Source organism: Thunnus thynnus, chromosome 23 (assembly GCF_963924715.1).
Source record: "Thunnus thynnus chromosome 23, fThuThy2.1, whole genome shotgun sequence".
NCBI classification, from domain to species: domain Eukaryota; kingdom Metazoa; phylum Chordata; class Actinopteri; order Scombriformes; family Scombridae; genus Thunnus; species Thunnus thynnus.
Window position 1 is genome coordinate 14,164,491 of NC_089539.1, and position 21,151 is coordinate 14,185,641.

The 21,151-nt window shown below is 42.4% G+C and overlaps 1 protein-coding gene across 9 annotated transcripts in view; it reads left to right on the forward strand.

Moving 5' to 3' along the window:
- The first annotated feature begins 1,973 nt into the window (after window positions 1-1,973).
- Window positions 1,974-21,151, forward strand: part of wnk1b (WNK lysine deficient protein kinase 1b) — a 98,766-nt gene continuing 79,588 nt past the window's right edge. For 7 of the 9 annotated variants that reach the window (XM_067581713.1, XM_067581716.1, XM_067581715.1 and 4 more), the window contains exons 1-2: window positions 1,977-2,590; window positions 6,309-8,025. In XM_067581713.1, coding sequence (XP_067437814.1) covers window positions 7,081-8,025 — 945 coding nt within the window. In that variant the 5' untranslated portion in view covers window positions 1,977-2,590; window positions 6,309-7,080. Of the gene's footprint in view, window positions 2,591-6,308; window positions 8,026-21,151 lie in introns of all 9 variants that reach the window. The other 2 variants (XM_067581721.1, XM_067581717.1) reach the window with 2 other exon arrangements.

A 21,151-nucleotide genomic window follows, 5' to 3' on the forward strand; every position in this document is an offset into this window, starting at 1 on the left:
TTACCATACATGCATTTTACATAGTATGGGAAGAATGCAAGAGGAGGTGAGGAGCTTGTATGACACTTGTGATAAAAGTGATGACAAGTACATGGCACCAGACACACACACACACACACACACACACACACACACACACACACAGTCGTGTTTCCGTCACTTCAGATGACATTATATTGACTTACATTAATGTCATGGAGACTTTCCTAACCCTAACCCTAACCCTAACCCTAAACCTAACCCTAACCCTAAAGTTACCTTAACTTTAAACCAAGTCTTCACCCTAAATTAATAATTAACATTAAGGGGACTTGCTTTGTGTCCCCATAAGGGAGGTGAGTCCCCACAACATGACTATGTAAGCACACACACACACACACACACACACATAGGATGGGTAAGCATCAATCAGAAATGTTTTTTGTGGCTGCGTCAAACATGAATGAAATGTAAAATAAAACCATGATGAACGACATATGTCTGCTCACACTGCAGACGTTGACTCACTCAGTCAGTGTGCTTGAGTTTGTCTGCTAGTGTCAAGTACAGCAGAATAAACAACTGTGTTTCCGGTTTGAACTGTCAAAATATAATCATTCTCGGTGAACGTTTTAGGGGCCAAGCGCGACTCCTCTTGGCACGCAGCTGACAGTGTGCAAATGAAGCTCATTTTCATACAGTATTGTGGGTAATTTTTAAAACACAGCAAGTTGGAATTTGACACAACTGGATCCATGATTTACAGTATGTGCACATGTTGTAGTACATTGTAGGCCATATTTAATAATAGCTTCATAATTTAGGAGTCTGAAAAGGATTAGTAGGCCAGCATCAATATGATATGGCTTAAAATGTTTTGGGAAACCACATTTTTTAGGCTATTTCATTATATATATTTAATTGGTTACTTAAAATACAGTTAATGATCACAGTTTCTGAGGTCAGCAATGAATTATAGTTTGTAATTGTAAGAACATAAGTATATAGATATATAAAAAAACCCCTGGGCAATGATCAAGTGAATTGTTCCTCTCCTTCTCCAGCTCTTATGAGATTGGACAAATGGCCACAGCAGGAGCACAGCTGGCTCTCTATGCAGATTGCTGCATGAGAAAATAAATTGGAGGTGTGGTGCGAGTAAATCGTGTGAGTCTGGCGGTCAATGCATGACAGATGCAGGATATACAGACTCACGTAGGCCAGAAAATGGGATTACGTATTCAACAATAGCCATAGTCGCTGGATTTAACACCTCCTCTTATCTTTATGACCAGGGGTGATTTAGTGTTTTGGGGGCCACAGACAAATGTGGTCTTGCTTTTCTTTTCGGCCTTTCTCTAACTGGGAATGTTTGTATTGGCAATGGTAGAAGAAGTACTCAGAACTTTTTTCCTGTAGTAAAACTATTAATACTGCAAAAGTCCTGCATTAAAATTTACTTAACATCTGTTCAAGGTGGAGCTTTTAATTCTAACTATTTTATATAATGATGGACAATTTAATAAATAATAATAACCCGTTGTAATTTAGTTGTTATATTTTGTGAGTAAAATCTGAATCTGCAATGTAACCAGTAACATTTATGTCAGGTAGATGCAGTAGTACAACGTTTTACTCTGAAGTAGATGTACACGGTAAGTAAGTAGTACAGTACAGTTGCATATTTTTAAGTACTTTGGGGGCCTTTTGTAAGTTATTTTGGGGTAAAATGAGTTATAATTCAAAATTTTTCATATCTAAACATCATAATAAATCTATAACTGTTTGGGGCCCTTTTTATTTGGGGGCCCCATGCAGGCAGTTACCTAATGGTAAAGTTCGCCCTCGTACATGACTCAATTTAGGTCTTTCCCAGCACAGCTTAATCTTGCTTTTGGGTGATACATAGTGTTGTTATTATTCTGAAAGTACGCATGAGTCTGTCTTCCTGTACTCTCTGGGTTAACTGTGGTTAACTTGACGCGGCTCGTCTGTGTGAAAGCCCAGCCGTCGCCTTGTCGAGTCATCGCTGGAGAAGAGCACAGAGCTGACGGAGCGGCCGTCCGATGGCTTGAAAACGGGGGAATAACTGTGGATCACAGCGGGTTTATTGCACCACACAAGCCAAGAGGAGCGAGACGGCGGACGCAGCAGCGGCCTGGATGTTGACACAGATAAGGAAATAGCATCTTTCGAGTGAGACTGTTGCCTTTTTGGTTACGGTTGCAGAGCAGGATACAGACAACACAGAGACAGACAGAAAGAAGTGCCGGAGCCACCGCGACACCAGCGAGCGAACTTGGCTTCTCTGCCCGGTGGGAGGTGTCTGTCTGTCGGCTGTGGCTCTCTGCACGTACCGCTCACTGCGTCGCTGCTCGGACCTTTCTTTTTTTAGGGGGATACGGTTGTAGCTAAGTTATGCTTTTGTAAATAGTCTTTTTTGTGGGCTTTTCGGCAACCAACTGTGGCTTTAATGTGACGCACTATACTGACATTTGTGCTGTGTTGTTGGAGCGGACCCCCACTGCAGAGGAGTTAAAGGCTTTTTTTTAATCAAGTTTCTACCCTTCATCTCTCTACGGTACCACAACAGCCGACATCCATGTAAAAGGTAACGGTTCATATTTTTTTTGGCTTTTATTATAAGGCTTTATCCAAATTGTGAGAGGTTGGCGGTTGTCTTGTTTTTGCCTGTAGGCAAAGTTAGCTGCATAGCCTCGTTTTCTTCAGAGTTCCTCAACAGGCAGCAGTGAAGCCCTCACTGCACGGTATGCTACTCACAGTGTTGCTGCAAAGCTGAGGGTTCAAGACATTTTATCACTGGTTTTCATCATTTTTTACCCCATGCATTTCCCCCCAAATAATATTTTCACACAACTTAAAGATCCCCTCCAGACATGTTTTAAGATGTGTATAAAATATTCTACTTTGAATAATAATGTGTCTGATGTGGTTTTTCCACAGAAAAGTTCAATTATCTCATTAAAAATCTTAACATTACATCTCCTCCTTCTCCCTCCTTAAAAGTCTGTAAATATGCAAATATTTATCATTTCAGAAGTTTAAAGGACCAGTGTGTAAGATTTAGTGGCATCTAGCGGTGAGGTTGCAGATTGCAACCAGCTGAATACCCTTCAACCTCCCCTTCTAAGCGTGTAGGAGAAGCTATAGTGGCTGTGAAAGTCGCGAAAAACACCAAAGGCCCTCTCTAGAGACAGTGTTTGGTTTGTCCATTCGAGGCTTCTGTAGAAACATGGCGGTGCAACATGGCGGGCTCCGTGGAAGAGGACCCGCTGCCTATGTAGATGTTAAGTTACCTCATTCTGAGGTAACGAAAACTCAACAATTCTAATTTTCAGGTGACTGTACACTAATGAAAACATACTTATGAATATTATATTACATTTCTGCCAATTGATCCCCCTAAATCTCACACACTGGTCCTTTAACCGCTGGACACAAGCTGTCTCCTACTTCACTTTAAAGCCTGTTCTCAGTATATGTGCACTGTAAGGTTCAAGTTTCCACATCACACTTGTGTAAGTTGCATACTGTCCCACGATTGGCTCCTAAACTATTTGTGATGTCACAAATCCTGCTCATAGGCACGCCCCTTAAAATCAGACTTTCAGTGAACACAGAGAAACTGTCCTCTATCAGAAGATGAATGTGTAAACAGTCTTCAAGTGTCAAACTCTGCACATGCATCATTCTGCACAGTGAAGCTCAAACATCCAACTGAAGGAACAAGAAGCAAAACACATTTTTGAGTGGAGGGGCACTTTAAAACTACATTTTATGGCCTATATCAATAATAAGCACCTTTTATTATTATTTTTTAATAAAGCTAACGACATTCCTGCATCTTTCCTGGGAGTTTTAATCATCCCTGTGCTCAATAAAACAAGATGAGCATCTTATCTTCTATTAAGGTTTTAATGGGCTTCATTTGATTTGTTGGCACAGACTATTTGTTGATGTTACTGATAACAAATATTTCCTTTTTTTTTTTTTTTTTTTTTTAATTCTCAATCTTTATTATATCTTCCCGTTGATACAATCTACTTATATTAAAAAAAATAAGTTTGGCCATCATACTTTGGCCATGCTTGAATGTTTACATGTAATATGTAGGCAGGGTGCTTTAACAGAGACAACCTGACATACAATATCATTAAAAAGCTACTCTGCTAATAGCCTACTGAATATAACTTTATAATTGTGTAAATGCTTCAAATCCACATTTATACCTTTTTATTTATGTTGTAATACATGTGAGCTTTTGTGTGATATACTGTAAGATAGAGGCCTATTCTACTTGTAAAAACAGACAACTTTGATTGGTCGATGCAAGACACCTGTAATCAGGTATGAATTACTGAAAACATGTACCCAATTAACCTTAAAATCACAATTTGCTATTATTGCTGATATTATAATTTAAGATTTATAAGATAAATCAATGATAAGATTCATTTGCTGTGTTCTTTTTATCCTCTGCTCTTATTTAAAAGTAATACATCAGGGCAGAGGCAGGGCTTTACTATGCATGTAGGAGAGTAAATCTTCTGCTCTGTGTTCTACCTAACAACACCCCCTAGCTGTTGTGAAATCACTGTAAAAGCACATCGTCTCATGGCTCATTTCTTAAATAAGCTGCATGTCATAATCACAACACGGAGAAGGCAGACGTGTGATGTCTCACCTGCAGTAGGCTTAATTAATTCCACCACAGTATCCTCGTGGGATCATTTAAGTTCACTGTTATTCTGTATGCAGTTGCCAGCTCTTTCCATCTTGTTTCATGGCCACATGCACATTCAGTAAACAGATATACACAGAGGGGTCAGCGCTGAGATTTTTGACTTCGATGAAACACAGCTGTCTCATATTGAAGTCATCAGTCTGCATCTCCTCAATCAGTGTCATCATATTGTCTCATGTATTACCTAATTGATCCTTGTAGAGCCTTTCTCTGTAGTCTACACCTGGACTAGAGCCCGAGACATCTGCTTCAATAAATGACTTCTTTTAACCTCCAGGGTACACCAGGTGCCATTACAGACAAAATAGTTGCAAAGGCTCATTTCAGGCCAAATTTAAAGCTGCCCAATCATGACATAGCATCATATGTATGATGGAACAGCATATAAAGCTGCATGCGGCAGATATCTATTTAATGGTAGAAGAACAATCATTCTAATTCTTCCAGGTGGCTCGTCGTCTCATCTGAGGCAACCTACTGCCCTTTGTTGAGGCAATAGTGTGAAATGGGATGAAAATGTTCTGAACAAAAGCATGTTTGATGTTTCATTTGCTCCTTGCAGTGGAAACTTGAAAACTTATCAACACGATACAACGTGAGTATTCAGTAAGTTATCTATAGGAGGTTATGTAAGGCAAATTGCATATTCAGTAAGCATATTTCTCAGCACTCACTAAGTTCTCTGTAATGCGATATGCGGACTCATATACTTATGCTCTGTTCTCTGATATGCATTTAGTGTCTGCGCGGTACTGTACTGACAGATCTATCTCTGTCACTCTTGAGTGCCCTCGTTCCCTCTCATGTTAAGCTACTGAATTGCCACAGAGTAGCCTAACCTTGAGGTCAGCCCGGGTTGTGGTGACTTTGGGCTAAATTTGGAACGTGGAGCAATTAGGAACACACTCTGCTGCATCACTCCACTGCATTAACTACACAGGGGCAATTGAAAGGGGGAGATAGGGGTGGGATGCAGGCATTAAAGATTGTGCCTGGCTGGAAACCAGCTCACGTGTTCACTTGATAAAACCCAAAACTGTGAATGCAGTTATGAGATGGTTTTTTTTGCGCCCAGATGTGTGGATTCTAATTCTCAATTATGCTAATTGTTTATAAAAAGAGCATTCAAATGACGGATTGGTCTCTGCAACCAAAATTGTGGCAGCTTCTGAGGAGAAGCTGCAGCACCACCAGCTCCAGTCAGCTGCTCCAAGTGGAGAACGTGCGCTCGGTTTGCATTCGTCGTGATTATTACGTACAATGTGAAATTTTAGTGATGGCATTCATCATTTAGCGGCGGTCCCGCGTCTCTGTTGAAAGAATATAGGGGAAACACTGTGATTAATGGCCAAACGGTGGTAAAATGTTACGGTATCTGACAGCTTGTATGTTCTTCCAGCCACTTTGGCAGGCAACCAAGTATCATTTAGAGATTCCCTTAAAGTCGTTCAGGTCAGTTATGTTGTCAAGTGAAAGCAGATGTTGAATTCTGTGATACACCAGCTACTATGGGCAGATATATAGTTTCATCTTACAACACTCTTCCTTCTCTTTTTATTTCCAGTCACACGGACCGAAGCAGACCGAGCTGGGCCAGGCTAGGCCAGGCTAGGCCTACCTAGCCCTCTGTCTGGCCCCCGCCAGGCAGGCCAGCGACCTCTCCAGGAGTCCTACCTTCAACGAGAAGAGAGGGCTTAAGCCTGTTTTTACTTCAACAAACCTCCAAAGTCGAGCTGTAACAAATTGGACTCTGATCATATTTCATCTCATCAGGCTTTCGGAGGCCATACTGGTCTGTTACGTCTTTAGCCTTTCCATGTCTTGGTGGTCACTCTCTGAATGTTGGCAGCAGGATGGATTCGGGTGTTGATTTGATGGGTGTCACCTCATTGCAGTGCTTGCACCCTCCCTCCTGTGGCTGCAGTTTGTCCTTTCCCTCCCCGATCTTCAAGAGAAAGCCCCTTCCTCTCTCCTGGGGCTTCCCCGAGCCCTGTATGGAAGGGCCTTGTAGGACCTGTAGATTGTTTTGTTGAAACAGTGGACATTTCAAAGAGGAAGTAAAAATCCTTTCTAACAAACTACAGAACACAACAACAGATTGCCACCTTCACTTGATTTGAAAGTTTTCTGTTACTCATCCCTCCTTTTGCTTTTTTTTTCCTGCTGGAGTTTTATTGGATGTTGAAGAGCTTTTCATTTGAAAAAGAAGCTTGCTGGTCGAGATTTGTCACTGCATATTTATAGTTTAAGTTGATCTGATTACTCACATAAAGAATCCTTATTTATAAGTACAGAATTCCTTTTTTTTTTTTTTGTGGTCTTAGCCTCCGGGAGGAATGTCTGAAAGCAATAGCAGCAGCAAAGCAGTGAAATTCATTGCCCCGGCCCCCCCTCCCCCCTCTGCCTCCCCCTGTCCCTCACCTCAGACCCCCCACAAGAATGTGAACGGCTCTGCCAGTTCAGACACGCACGTGGTGGAGAAGCTCGGCGGACACCCGGAGGTCCGACGTCGGCGCCACACAATGGATAGAGACTCCAAAACAGCCGAGCACCGCTTCTTCCGCCGAAGCGTCATTTGTGACTCCAACGCCACGGCTTTGGATCTGCCCAGCAAAGCGGCTGTGATACTCACCTCGCCTCCTGACTGTGAGGGCCCTCCCACCTTGTTCCCTCCGCAGCCCTCGGGGCCCGGACCTGGGGTACAAGACGCTGACAGTCAGGAGGCGCTTAGAGGTCCGTATTTGCAAAGCACAACCCTTCAGCCTAGTCTCGGGCTTGACGGGGCGGTTTCGGAGGGGCAAATACAAAACGCTGAGGAAGATTTAAACGCGGGCAGTATCACAGTTGCTGTTCCCACCAATAACAGTGTTGAACATAGCGCAGACAGGGCGGTAAAAGAGCCCAGCCCGACAGTATTGGATGTTACAGACAAAACAGTAGAAAAACAACCTGATGTCACATTGCGTCCCAGAGGGTCAGAGGGCACGCAAGAGGTGGCGAAAGACAGAAAAGCGACAGAACAGGTCGAGGAGGGTAGCGTTAGCAGTCCGACCGAGGAGAAGGAGAGGGAGAACGAGCTAGCGAAAGCGCGGGCAGAGCAGAGAGAGGCCGAGAAACGAGTGCAAGAGGATATAGAGGAGGTGGAGACGAAAGCCGTAGGGACTTCACCCGACGGACGCTTCCTGAAATTCGACATCGAGATCGGAAGAGGGTCCTTCAAGACGGTGTACAAGGGACTGGATACAGAGACTACTGTGGAAGTGGCATGGTGTGAGCTACAGGTAAGTCCAGACTCATAAATCTTGTCTCCTCTTCAGTGTCTGTCTCCTTCTGTTCATAATTAAATGTGATTTTGTGGTTTGCGGTGGTCTCTGAGGTGTCTAAATTCCATCCAGGTGTTTAATTTAGCCTCTACTTCTACTATTGTATCTCAAATGTGCGCATAGAGTTGTTGAGGTATACTGATATGTGAGAACTTTCTGCTCCTCTAGCTGTTTTTTCCTGTATAAATGACTAAGAAATGAGATCATAATCTGATTGAGATTGAGATACTGCTACTGATTGCATACTGGCTAAGGTTGCATGCGTTATGATGTTTTGATTTCTGGTGCATGACAGATTCATTTTTTTTTTTTGTCCAGTCTAGTGGGGCCTTAGCAGAAGGCAGCGAAGTGAAACACTAGATCAAAAATGAATTCCGATGGTTCCTTCAATCTAATGCTCAAAACTTGGTCCATCCACTAACCGCTTATGAGATTAATTTGGTTTGGGATTTGTTTTTGATGAATTTCCTCTTAGGTTGTGTGTCTCGAGTTAAGATCGATTGTCTTTGTCAGTGGAGGTGGATGCTGTGTTATTCTGGCATCACAATCGCTGTCTTTGAAAGGCAGATGCTCCAACAGTTGTTTTTCCTAATGAAAAATATATTCCATCTTTAGGAAAAAAAAATATTACTTTTGGAAAATGTTTGATTAGCCAAAAGAACTAGTTGCTCCTCTGTGGTCCTGAATTTGTAATTGGAAAATGTTGAAGCGCGGTAGTTACCACGTTTTGTCAAAATCTCCGGTGTTGCTATGATATCGAATGACTCGGATAAAAACCTGACAAGTTGTGAAATATTAACGAACAATTACTTCAGCCTCCATTTGTTAGATGATACAGCTGCTACCCGTCAAATTAGCTGAAGCACTTGTTTTTCCTCTTACTCATGTTTTTTTTTTTTTTTTTTTTCACCACTGTATGCCCTCAGTTCACCGTCTCCTCTGGCATTAACGGTTGATTTATGTGTGTGAACGGATGCTGTGGTGCGTCAGACCCCTACCACAAGTTGCGTAAATGACTATTCAATGAGGAAGAGGACGCTAAACAATCGAGGCCTAAATGTTAGCGTGGGTTTTGATTTCCTGACACGGTGGTATGATACGGTGATGTGCTTTGATCTGCCGGTAATCATAAACTTTCCTGCTCGATATCTATACAAGATTAATTGTAGGACGGCGTTATCCTAAAGGTTAGGCATGTTAGGTTATGACATGGGACTTCCTCGTTGAAATACCCAGACTGTCTGGTAAATTCAGGGTACTGAAAGCGAATGTGCGGTTATGATGCCCTTCAGCAGACAGATTACTTCCTAGCTGCTTCAGTAGAGTTAGTCTGTGTGGTTTTACAGGACAGCTACCATGTTAAGCAGGGTGATAAGTCTGCAGGTGCATAAAGGTTATCTAAAAAACAATGTCTCGTACACAGTGCGAAACATGAGACAGGATGGCACACAACCTACCACAGGATGCTGTTGCTACACTACGATGCACTGATGCAACTTCTGCAGCGAGCATGTGAGTGTGTGTGTGAGCGTGTCAGAGAGGGAGAGAGAGAGAGCGAGAGAGAGAGCGAGAGGGTTACAGAAAGTGTGAACAAGATGAGTTACATGTATGTGTATTGGCGGGAGAGGTGAGGCGGGTAGAAAGTGGGGGGGAAAAAAAAAAAAATAGTCTTGTTGACAAGTAAGCACAGAGACGGAGGTGTCTGAGCTCGGTCATATGACATTCAGGGCACTGACTGAGCTGAGGTTTTGAGCGGAGGAGGAAAACAGTACCATGGAGTCACGTTGGAGGAACTTGCCCTGATGAAACCTTTTCCAAAGAAAAAAATACATAAAGAATTAAAAAAACTACTACTACTATTACTGCTTTCTGTTATGGCAGTTTTCCTGCAAAATGACAGGAAATACTAGAGAGAGAGAGAGAGGGGATGACATAATACTGAGAGAAGTTTGTAATCAGCGTTGGGTAATGTTACTTTTATCACTGACATTAAAAAGCAACTTATTAGTTATAGTGTTACCTGCTTAGAAAAATAACTCGTTAGACGACATTTGCGTTAACAACAATGAAAACCCCTTTTCTGATTCCTTGCGTAATAATGCGAATGCTTCCACGACATAAAGGCTGTCCTGAGCTACATGCGCACTGGCACAACCACACGATTGGATACCTTCCACTAGTGCACAGCTACCTGCCGAGAAGTAGAGATGGGCGCATAAACAGAAAAAGAAACAGTATGAATGCGTGGGGGGATTTTCGTTTTTTTGTTTTTTTTGTGGCAACAAAAAAGAAACAGGGAAATACAGTAATATTGTTGTGTGTTCGGGGTAGTTTCCCAGCATGCTCTAAGACAATGTGTTTATCATAGATATTACTTGGTACACGCTCATTAGTGTTATTGTTCTTCACATTGTTTCAATGTTTCCAGAAGTTTACAGTTTGCTGCTGTGAAAGAATTTGTACCATGAGTGAAGTTATGTGCTCAGTTAGTTCCTTACCTCTAATATGGCTGTGAGAAGGCATTACAGTGTCGATGGTATGCCTGTTGCTACCTATAAAACTGTGCTGTTTCTTTTGAGATCGTCTCTCTGCTTGAGTTCTTGCCACAGCGAACCCCGACCTGCTACAATATTTTAACAGTAACAGATTGCTTATTTGAAAATGTAACTAAATAACTGAATTTCTTGAATTGCAAAACTAACACGTCAAGTTACTCGTTACAACAAAAAAGTAATTTGAGTATGTTAGAGTACTCAGGGCTGTTGGTAATATGTCAGAAATCAGGCCAAGAAAACTCTAATGTGAATGTAAAGGCTCGTTTTCTTTAATCTTTTCAACATGCTGTTATCACTCGGTTCTGTGACTCATTCTCACAACCAGAAAAGTCAGAAAAGGTGAGACCGCACAGTTAATTGTTATCTCTGCAAATCTGTTTTTTTGTGTCTTTATCTCTCAGTGTACGATTATTATTTCCTGTGGGAGCGTGTGGTTGTTTTGCTGTCATCTACATCACAAGATGCTCCTTAAGTCTTCCACAATCCCAGTAGCTAAAATCAGCTTCGCCTGATGGCCTTGTGTCTAGGAAACACCAGTTTGTTTATCAGAAAACAAACATCAGGCCTCTGTTGAGCTCTCTCTCTCTCTCTCAGTCACACTTGCCTCTTTATTGCTCTCATTCACTCTCTTGTACTTCTCAATAGGAGGAAACCCTGCAAGTTTTGACATGGTTCTATGTCAAGGAGGTCAGATCTGGCTGACACATCAGTCACTTTAATTCCAGTATGTTATTGAATACAGCCTGGATTACTGGAATGAAATGTCCCATTAAACATTATATACTGCCTGTGTTACATAAGGGTATTGAAGACCTGTGGTGACTAGGCTGTATGCATGCAGAGACAAGTAGTTTTCTAGAGCCTGGCTGTAATCCTGTGTCTGTGTCAAAGATGAGTGAGCAACTGCTGACATGTGGCAGAATAGTAGGAGTAAAGTTACATATACACACACACACACACACATTACAGCCAATCACATACACTCACTGGGTGGGCATAGCAACTGGAGATCTGTGGGAGTCAGGATCATCTGGAACATGTCAGTTTTCTGTATGTGCAAATGCGTGTTTGTATGTATGTGTGTGTGCGTGCGGGATGTGAGTATGTTTCTATCCCTTTGAGTCATTGTAATATGCATATATGAGTAAGCTGCATTTGTTTAAGTTCTAGGGAGGCAACGATCCAACTTTTTCAGTCCCGATACTGATAATAAATTTACTGAATTATTATTTATTAAAATAATGGTATCCGATACCAGATTAGCCCATTGTCATGATACCTGATTCAGCTATTTGAGTCAGTGTTGGACCGTGATATCCAATATCGGTATCAGTGCATCTGTAGTCTGTCTGTTTGTGTGTTAGAAACATGTTTGGGGGGGCATAGGGGGGGGGTCTTTACATTCTTGGGCATTTGAGCCAAAGCAGGTTAACTTGTGTTGTGAGAGGAATCCATACGTGGATGGAAACAGAGAGAGGGAAGGAGGGGGAAGAGAAGGAGGAAGGAGATAGAGCAGTTTGCTTAATCTTAAGTGAAGAAATCAGATTGATGAGTAGATAGAGAGAGTGCAGAGAGAGAGGAGGAAGGTCACCTAGTAGCTTATCTTAAAGTTCCTTGTTAGACCAGATGATGGATAGAAAAGAGGAGGCTGACACACCCTTGCTGGAATGAGATAGAATGGAGAAGGGTCAGTATGATCATGAGTTACTAATTTATTTGGACCTTGGTTAAGTGGTTTGAATTATTAAAAAGCCATAATTTGTCTTGAAATTCAGTGGAAAATAGAGGCGGGGCACAACGTGTCAGACTCTGAAATCCATGCACACTGAACAGGAAAACAGTTGGCGCCATAATATGCAACTTAGGGTGTATTTTGTTAGCAAAATGCTAACAAAATGCCTGTAGCTAGCTAAAAACGTTAGATTTCAGCAGGTCAAAGGATTATTTTAGCGCCCTATGTCTACCAGACAGGTAGAAGGTAGCTCATAGCGTACGCTGAAGCCTGTTACATTAAGATGCAATACATGAATACAAGGGCTGACTTTTCACAACTTATACAGCGACTACAGTTTGAAAACATAGCATGAATTCAACTGAGCGCAGGTCAGCTAGTCCACTTTTGTCTTTCAGTTTGGCAGCTTATAAAAACTTGAAGTTCCGGGTTCTTTACCCTGTTGGTGCTGCATCCCACCACACAGCAGCTCTTAGGCATTTTTCTGTTGTTTACTAGCAGACAGAAGTGACAAGGCGGTACCTCCGCTCAATATGAAGTCAATGGAGAGCGATGAATTGTTTTCCCCTCTGGGGTTGGCGGCATTTGATTGCGCTCTGTCTTTATGACTAAGGGTCTGAGGCTGGCAGATTTTTGTGAGTCTGTCATTGGCACATAACCAGTCTTGATCTATCTCTGACAGTGTGGCTCATGAAATGGTGAAAGTGGTGAAAGATTTTTGGGATGAGGCCATCGCTGTGGCTTGTAGGGAAAAAACAGTTTTGGTCTGTCTGTTACGGTTAGGCACACATGCAAAACAACTTCCAGTAAGTGACAACAGATTTATATACATGCTTCATGAAAGGGATATTAAGTTACGAGAGTGAGGTAAGTACAACTCGGTAAGGAGAAGTAAAAGAACTTGTGAGGGGAAAGAACAGGCAGGGGGGGTGGATGATGGAGGGAGCAGGGTTGAAGGTCAAAGTTCAGCCCTGTTGTGTCACAAGAAGCCTGTCCAGCATTCAACTATCTTTGGCAAAGGGGGGGGGGGGGGGGGGTAAGACGGAGACGTAAAGAGCAGAAAGGGCTTCAGATTGAATAAAATGCAACGACAGAAAGTGTCGGGGGAACTTTTGGAGGACAAGTGGTTGGAGGAGAGGAGGAGGAGGAGGAGGAGGAGGAGAAAGATGAAGGCAGAGGGAAAGATCAAGACGGGGAGTTTGAGGAAGACAGAGTTCAGTGAGAGAATGGAGGAAGGGGAAACATGGGGAAGGAGGGAGGGAAAAGTGCGAGAGAAAAGACAAAGGAAATGAAAAGGGGGGTAGGAGGAGCGAGAGGAGAAACTGAGGAGGAAAAGAAGAGGGACCCTGTGTGTGTGTGTGTGTGTGTGTGTGTGTGTGTGTGTGTGTGTGACCTTAGGCTCTTAGCTTCACTGGCTCTCAAAGACCTTCAAATTTCTCTCAACAGCAACACAAGGCGGATTAGCCCCCTTCCCCCTCCCCACACACACACACACACACACACACACACACACACGCACATATATACAAGTGCACACACGCTTTTGGGGGGCTCAAGGCTCGTCATTCAATCGGTGCCATAAGAGGGAAACTGGCCTCTGAGCTTAGACAGCTCTGTTGTCATGTGCAAGTATTGCACCAATACATGTTTCCCCTCTGTAAATCAGACTTAATTAGTCATCATGAATATTTTATTATTGTATTTGATAATTTCATACTTTTCGTGAACTCAGTAATATTGCTAAATCACAAACGTTGCTTAATCATATCACTGTAGTCTCCTGACATCCACAAAATAAATCTTAACAAGGTTAATAAAAATGGCTCACAGTGTCCAATTTTAGCATCGCTGCTATTTGTTGGTAGCGATGACCCAATTTAACCCGGTACCGGCCTGAAATCAGTCCACGTGTCGGCGGAAGGACGAAAAAGATCACGCAGGGAAGCATAAAATAAGGGAGAACAAGAGGATGGAAGGACGGTATTGATATTTTTGTCAAGATTGTTTATCAGGCTTTTAAGAGGTGTGATGTCCCGAAGGCATTTTCACCGAACAACCATTGCTCTGTTGCACTCTATCTTATCCTACAAAAAGGATGTTTGACATATTATAGGCGTAAAACAGCCCGCTTCACAGTTCTCAAGGTCAAACGATGCTGCTTGAACTGCTGAAATATCACATGTAAATGTTTTGAGTTGGAGCTGAGTGTGTGTGTGTATAGGACGGAGTAAAAGCTGCATCATATATTTCCCCAGATCACTGCAGGGCAGCATGACTGAGGTGAAACAGTTAGACTGGAGGTTCAGATTTCCCTGACAAAACAGCAAACTGCAGCTGTGTTGAGCCTTCGGCAAAGGCAGGTTCTCACTGCTGATTGATTTTGAAGTTGCTTGCAGTTTTATTCACCCCCCTCCCCCCCCTCCTCCTCTGAAAACACACAGACTTTGAAGGAGTGGAAACTGTCCGCTGCTTAAACATTTTTAAATGTTTTAAAGGCTGGCTACAAATAATTCAGTCAGTCCCTTCTCAGCAGTTAAGCTAACGTGTATATGCATGTAAATATAAGTCTGTATATGAGTTTGTGAATGCAGCGGGGGGGGGGGTGTGGCTGTGTACATACTGCAGCTAGCATCGGGGGATTGTTCATTTGCAGTTTAGCTCAGCTGTTTTTTAAAGTTGCAGGATATTTCTTGCGTTTTTAATGTGATAGACAGACAGATGGTTTTGTGGACCGAGGAGTTAAAGAACCATGAGAAGAGAATTTATTGCTGGAATGACTTTCTCAACTGTACTCAGGGTGGAAAATCACCACCAGGCCACCATGCTTGTTGTTAAAGCCTTGTAGGTCTGTGTAGATCAGCCATCCGTCATCGAGATAGCGTCACTTGTAAAACTGTCATTTTTTTTTCTCCAGTAAATCTCGTCGTAAAACGGGTGACTTTTGCGTCTCAACTAAGGAATCTAGCCGTTACCATGGCCGAACAAGTTTGTTTCCTACCATGTAAAGTGCACTAATGAAGGGTATCCGAGGGAATTTTTAAGACTTATTGTCAAAGTGTGACTGCAGTAACCCCTAACAGCCCCCTAACCAATGTTATACACAAAAGGCATTCCAACCAATCAAAAGCCTCACGCACAAAAACACACACAGCAAGATGTGTAGTTCTGATATATAAAGGCCCCAAAGCCCAGTCAGTTGGATTTATGAGTGATAAAACAGGAAAATGCCGTGGGCTAAGGTCGCCTGGTGTTCAGCTCTGATGTCGGATAATCTGGAGATGAGAGAGGATACGGAGAGGGCATGGAGGAAATCTCTTTTTCATTCATTTTATTGCTCATTCTCTCACTCTATCGCTCAGTCTTCCTCTCGCTTTGTCTTTCTCCCGCTTCGGCCGGTACTCGCTCCGTCTCTGTCTCATGTCAGTAACCAGCTGTGAGCAACAAAGGAAGGGGAGACAGAGAAGCTGACACTTCCTCATATGCAAAATATCCCCGCTCTTCCTTCTGTGTAGTGTGTTTGTGTGTACAGCAGAGTTCCCCCTGATGTTGTATAGTAAGGTCAGGCCACCCTGCTTCAGAGAATTGCATTAGTATCGATTTCAGTAAAGGGTGAAAGTGTCACATGGTACAAGCGCTGTTTCGGGTCGTGTTATTAGTGGATGAGTTAAATAAAATTACAATCTAAAAGCGTCATGTGTTTGCACATAGTCACTAATACAGCTAAAAATACTGCATGTAGTCTAGACCTTTCCACCCATGGGAGTGAAGCATTTTTATCACACACACACACACATAAATCTCACTTGATAGGTTCGAGGCCTTGGATATGTGTACGACACAACCGAGTTATGTGTGAGATTGTTTGTGTGTTCAGAGGGAAAAATGACTGACCTTTCTCCCACCATTTCTCTGTGTGTGTATTTTAGAAAAAAAACAAGACACAAGTGTAATCCTGGACGAGTGTGTGTGTGTGTGTGTATGTGTGTGTTTGTGTGAAAGATGAAGACGCTGAAGTGCTTTGGCACCCACTTCTAAATAAAGTCATCTAGCGAATGAAAAGAGCTGAAAGACTGAGAGATGCTTCATAAAAGTGCTGAGGGTGTGTGTTTGGGATTAAATCACATAAAATGTAAGTGTGTGTGTGTGTTGATAAGCATGTTATTGTACTTTTATAATGGTCATAGTGTGGTTTAATTGGAAACAGGGTGTGTGTGTGTGTGTGTTGACTCATGGAAAGGCAATGTGTGCTTACAGTTGATGTGGGGGATTTTGTGTGTGTGTGTGTGTGTGTGTGTATGTGTGTGTGTGTGTTACGGGGTGAGTCAGGGACAATGAATGCATCAGACAGATGTTAGATGACTTGTATACCTATGCACTCTGTGTTTCTCTATCCTCGCTCGCGCTTATTTTTTTTTTTTCTCTCCGCCCCGGCTTTGCTCTTTCCAATCTGATCCGCGCCTCCCTCTCTTTATCTCCCTCATCTATTTCTGCTCATGTCATTATTTTCCTTCCCTCATCTGTTCTTCTCTCCATCCTAATCCCTCCCCTCTTTCCCTGACATCAATCTCATTCCCTCTTTAAATTTCACACATTAGAAGGAGGAGCGACGTTTTGTCTTGATTCTTCCTCCTTCAACCGCTTACATCATTGATCTTTTTGTAATCTCCACTTTGCAGATTATTTTCAAGGCATCTCTGATCTGCTAGATTATATGCAGAGAGAAGTAGAGCTGAGGAAAAGTTGTATATCGTAAGTGAGTGTAGCAAAACCTGCATTTCCACCAACACCACTGTTACAGCATTATATTCAGCATTATATTCAGCATTGTTCTCAAGGAAGCCCTGAATCTTTATTGTAATTTGGACATACTGACTGCAACCCGGATTCAACCCTACACACACACACACACACACACACACACTCTCACAGTAGCTTGACTAAATGCAAGTGTGTGCCTGATTAGCGAAAAGAGGGTTATGGTTTTCCCCCTTTTTTTTTTTATATATTTCTTTTTTTTTTTTGCCAGGAAACTGCTAGACAATACTGACATTGTGAGAATAATCACTTCCTGGAAATCCAGAGCCACGATTGGCCCATAGCTGCAGATCAGAGGCAGGGGATTGGGTCACGTTGTTTTGAGCCCTGAAATGACAAATCTGGGATCAGATGGACAGCTTCTCTTTTCTCACACTGACTGAAACTGCAACGAAAGCAGAGAGTAGAAACCCGAAACACCATACAGTATTGAAAACGTTAACTGGAAACTGGTATTCAGAATGACCTACACTGACAAAGTAGGTCTTCAAGGATGTTTTACTTGGTTTAATTCATATATAAAACAACACCAGTCTACCGTGTCGGCACCAGACTGGTTCACAGCGGCTCTGGTTGAATTGAAACCTTTACGGTTAAATTACAGGGCAAGAAAAAAGGAAAATTACACATTTACATATAAACTGAATGAAACAGTAGAAAGATCAGACAGAGGAAGTGAGGACACGTCTATGTTAAATGGATGAGCGATGACAAAACTGCAGGTTTGTGTGGATTTGGAGACATCACCACACTAGTGTTAACATCTGGGATGTTGATGACTTCTCAAGCTGCAGTAAAGACAAAAAGCAGGACATTTGAAACACTGTCATCTGTCAATATTACTGCAATATAGAGGATCCGTGTGGCTCTCTATCTATTACCCCATTTCATTTTCACTCAATTTTTTTTCTCAGATGTCGACTAAATCAGATCTAAATGGTATCACCGTGTCGATGTGAACGGGTCGATGCGTATCATTTCACCTGGCTTCACAACCCTCCTCCCGACCTGGTTGAACACAGGTCGGATGCTGTTCAGCTTTAGTTAACAGGCGTGTTCAATAGACCGGCGCGCCCCCCTGTATGAAAGGGGTATAGGTGTGTGTGTGTGTGTGTGTGTGTGACCTCAGTCTAAAATAGATCAGGTCTTTAAACTGCCAGTTGTCTGCATCAGCGTAAAGTGACCTGAGCTGCACATCCAGACTGCTTGCTTTACAACACTCTGGCTGTCTTTTCTCTCCGCACAGACTGTTTTGCTGTGTGTGCGTTGCTCAGTCTGACTATATAGTGTGTGTGTGTGCACGTACTAGTGAGCTCCTGTTTCTTCTTTTGTGGTCACCTCTTATTCTGTGTGTTTGGGGAGGGGGCAGCTCTCCCTGATTTCTTTATTGTGCGCCTCCCAGATTCCCCACATTCCAATGATAAGATGTCATTCCTCGGTGGAAGGTGGTGGTGGTGGTGGTAGTGTGCGGGGTGCATCGTAGTAGTGACCCCCCACCCCTTCTTAATAAATGTGCATGTGCTGCTTAGACTGCTTAATCTGTGTGTTAGTGTCTGTGTTGGAATGTCTTCCAAGCCTGAACCTTTACTCCCTATGAGTTCAGTTTCATGCATTTATCAGATGACGTCAATTTGTGAGTTCTTTAACTTATTTTTAGTTTTTGTGTTAAATGCTGATGTGGTTTTTTTTTTTGCATCACACCTTCCAGGGATCACTTCTCAATCAAACTATATCAAATCAAGTATCTCTGGTATTTTGACATCCTTCCTGTTGGGTATTTTTAATATGTTTTGTGCATTTTTGCCTTTATTTCGATAGTGGATAGTAGAGAGGAGACAGGAAATGAAGGGAGAGAGGAGAGATGACACGGCTGGACTTGAAACCCATTGGATTTTTTTTTCTTTTTAACCAATTTACCATAAGCAGTGGTGTCTTGTGTTGCTCATCTTAGCTACCTATAGGAATCTACTGTAGCTGATTCCTCATAGGCTGGATTGTTTTTCCTAGAGAGAGACTGGCCACACCTGCAAGTTGATTAAACCAGTAATAAGTTGAATTTCTGTCATATTTTATATCAGTTTATGACAGATTTGCTCAAATATTTTGTAACATAACAGATTTCTGTCATTATAACCATCCAAAAAGGAGTAATATATCATGCTAAAGTCAAGCGTAGCACCCAACAGCAAGGACTGACAACAGACAGTCCAGTAGACACAAATGCAAACAGACAGATTGTTATTCTTCTCATTGGTCTTTGCAGATGCAGATAAAAAAAATAAATAATATATTGAACAGAAATGGTTTTGGGTTTAACAGGTTCACTCACTTCTAGAAATAGAACGAGACAGAATGAACAAAGTGTCGTATTGAGGCGCTCTGTCTGCATGTAACTGTGAATGTGTGTGTGTGTTTGTGTGTGTGTTTGTGTGTCACACTGTTTTTTTTTTTTCTTTTTCTTTCACTGTCACTCTCCACTCTCACTTTGTGTCTCTTTCTGTCTCCGGGCTTCCTCTCTCACTCTCTGGTTCAGTGTCCCTCACCATCCCCCATGACCTTAACTAATGCCTCTGGAGAAAAGAGGAGAGAGAGAGCGAGACAGATACAGGGGAGAAGAGAGAGAGAGAGAGAGAGAGAGGGGCTACGGAGAAAGAAGAGATGGGATTTTTCTCTCAAATTTTTTTTTTTTTTCTATAAATCTATAAATAGCAGCAGAGTGTCATCTGCTGAGCCATAACTAGAGCAGAATGAGCGGGGACTGTGTGTGGCTGCATGTGTCAAAGTGGATATATGTGTGTCAGAGTGTGTTGTGTCTGTGTGTGTCGGGGAGGGAGGGTGTACTTTTTTTTTTTTACACTTTCCTGGTAGAGAGATGCTTTTACTGCTTAAACGCTGTTAGACTGTTACACCAAACTTCAATAGACATCACTTACAAGATAAATCGATAATGAAAATAAGGAGTTGCTGTTTCTCTTGGGCAGTATATATTCATTCATATAATGTTGTAGGCATTCTTAACCTAGTGACACTTGTTCATTTGTAGACCGCAGCGCATTACAAATCTGTGACACATTATCAGGAGTAACGTGAGTCCCCTCTGCATCACATTAATGCCGCAAGTTGAAACAATTAGAAAGTGGGATGAACCAGAACTCTTAATGTTTACTTTCATGGTCAGTTTGGAGAGAGTCTGCTCGACACAATGCTGAGTCAAAAGGAACAGGATAAACACACACACACACACAATCACACGCACTGTGGTCAGCGAGGTAGGAAGTTCTCCCCACCAGATTAGGAGTCAATCCCTCATAAACCGCAGTCTGCATGATGTAATCACACACACAGAGCGAGGTCACATGGATGGTATGCGATTCTCAATGCCATTCGAATCGAACGGGAAAGTCCCTTATGTCCTTTTTAATGCCGCGGTCGGGTGCAAGGATGAACAGCTGCATGATGTGCAAGCGTCATCTGCCACAAATCATTTTAATGTGTAATAAAGCATGATATTGTGAGACAGCGTAGACCGTCTGCCAGCCATGCTTCTCAGTATTACTTTTTGCTTCTCAAGTGCCACATGCTGCGAAAACCACAGAAGAAAAACGTTAACAATCCTGGTCGTTTATGCGCCGCTGTCGATCCCTGTCACTTAGGAAGACAGCGTTGTGACAGAAGTTGTCTTCTGTCATGAGGTCTGCGTCCGTAAGCCGGTCGGTTTAGGGTTTAAGTCACCAAGTTCACTCGGATGATGAGATCGTGGACCTGAGAACTGTCTGCCAGATTCAGCTGATAGCAGGTTTTATGTTGCATTTATCTGAGAAATTAGTTTCTGCGATGAGATAAAACAGGATGTGAGAATGTTGGCTCGCACTTTTATCACAGAATCAGAAAGGTCAAATGTTGAATCTTTGCAGCAGAGAGTGTCCCGTTTAAGTGTCCTTTTAAGGTAAATTCCCTTTCTTTATGACCTTGCTCTCATTTT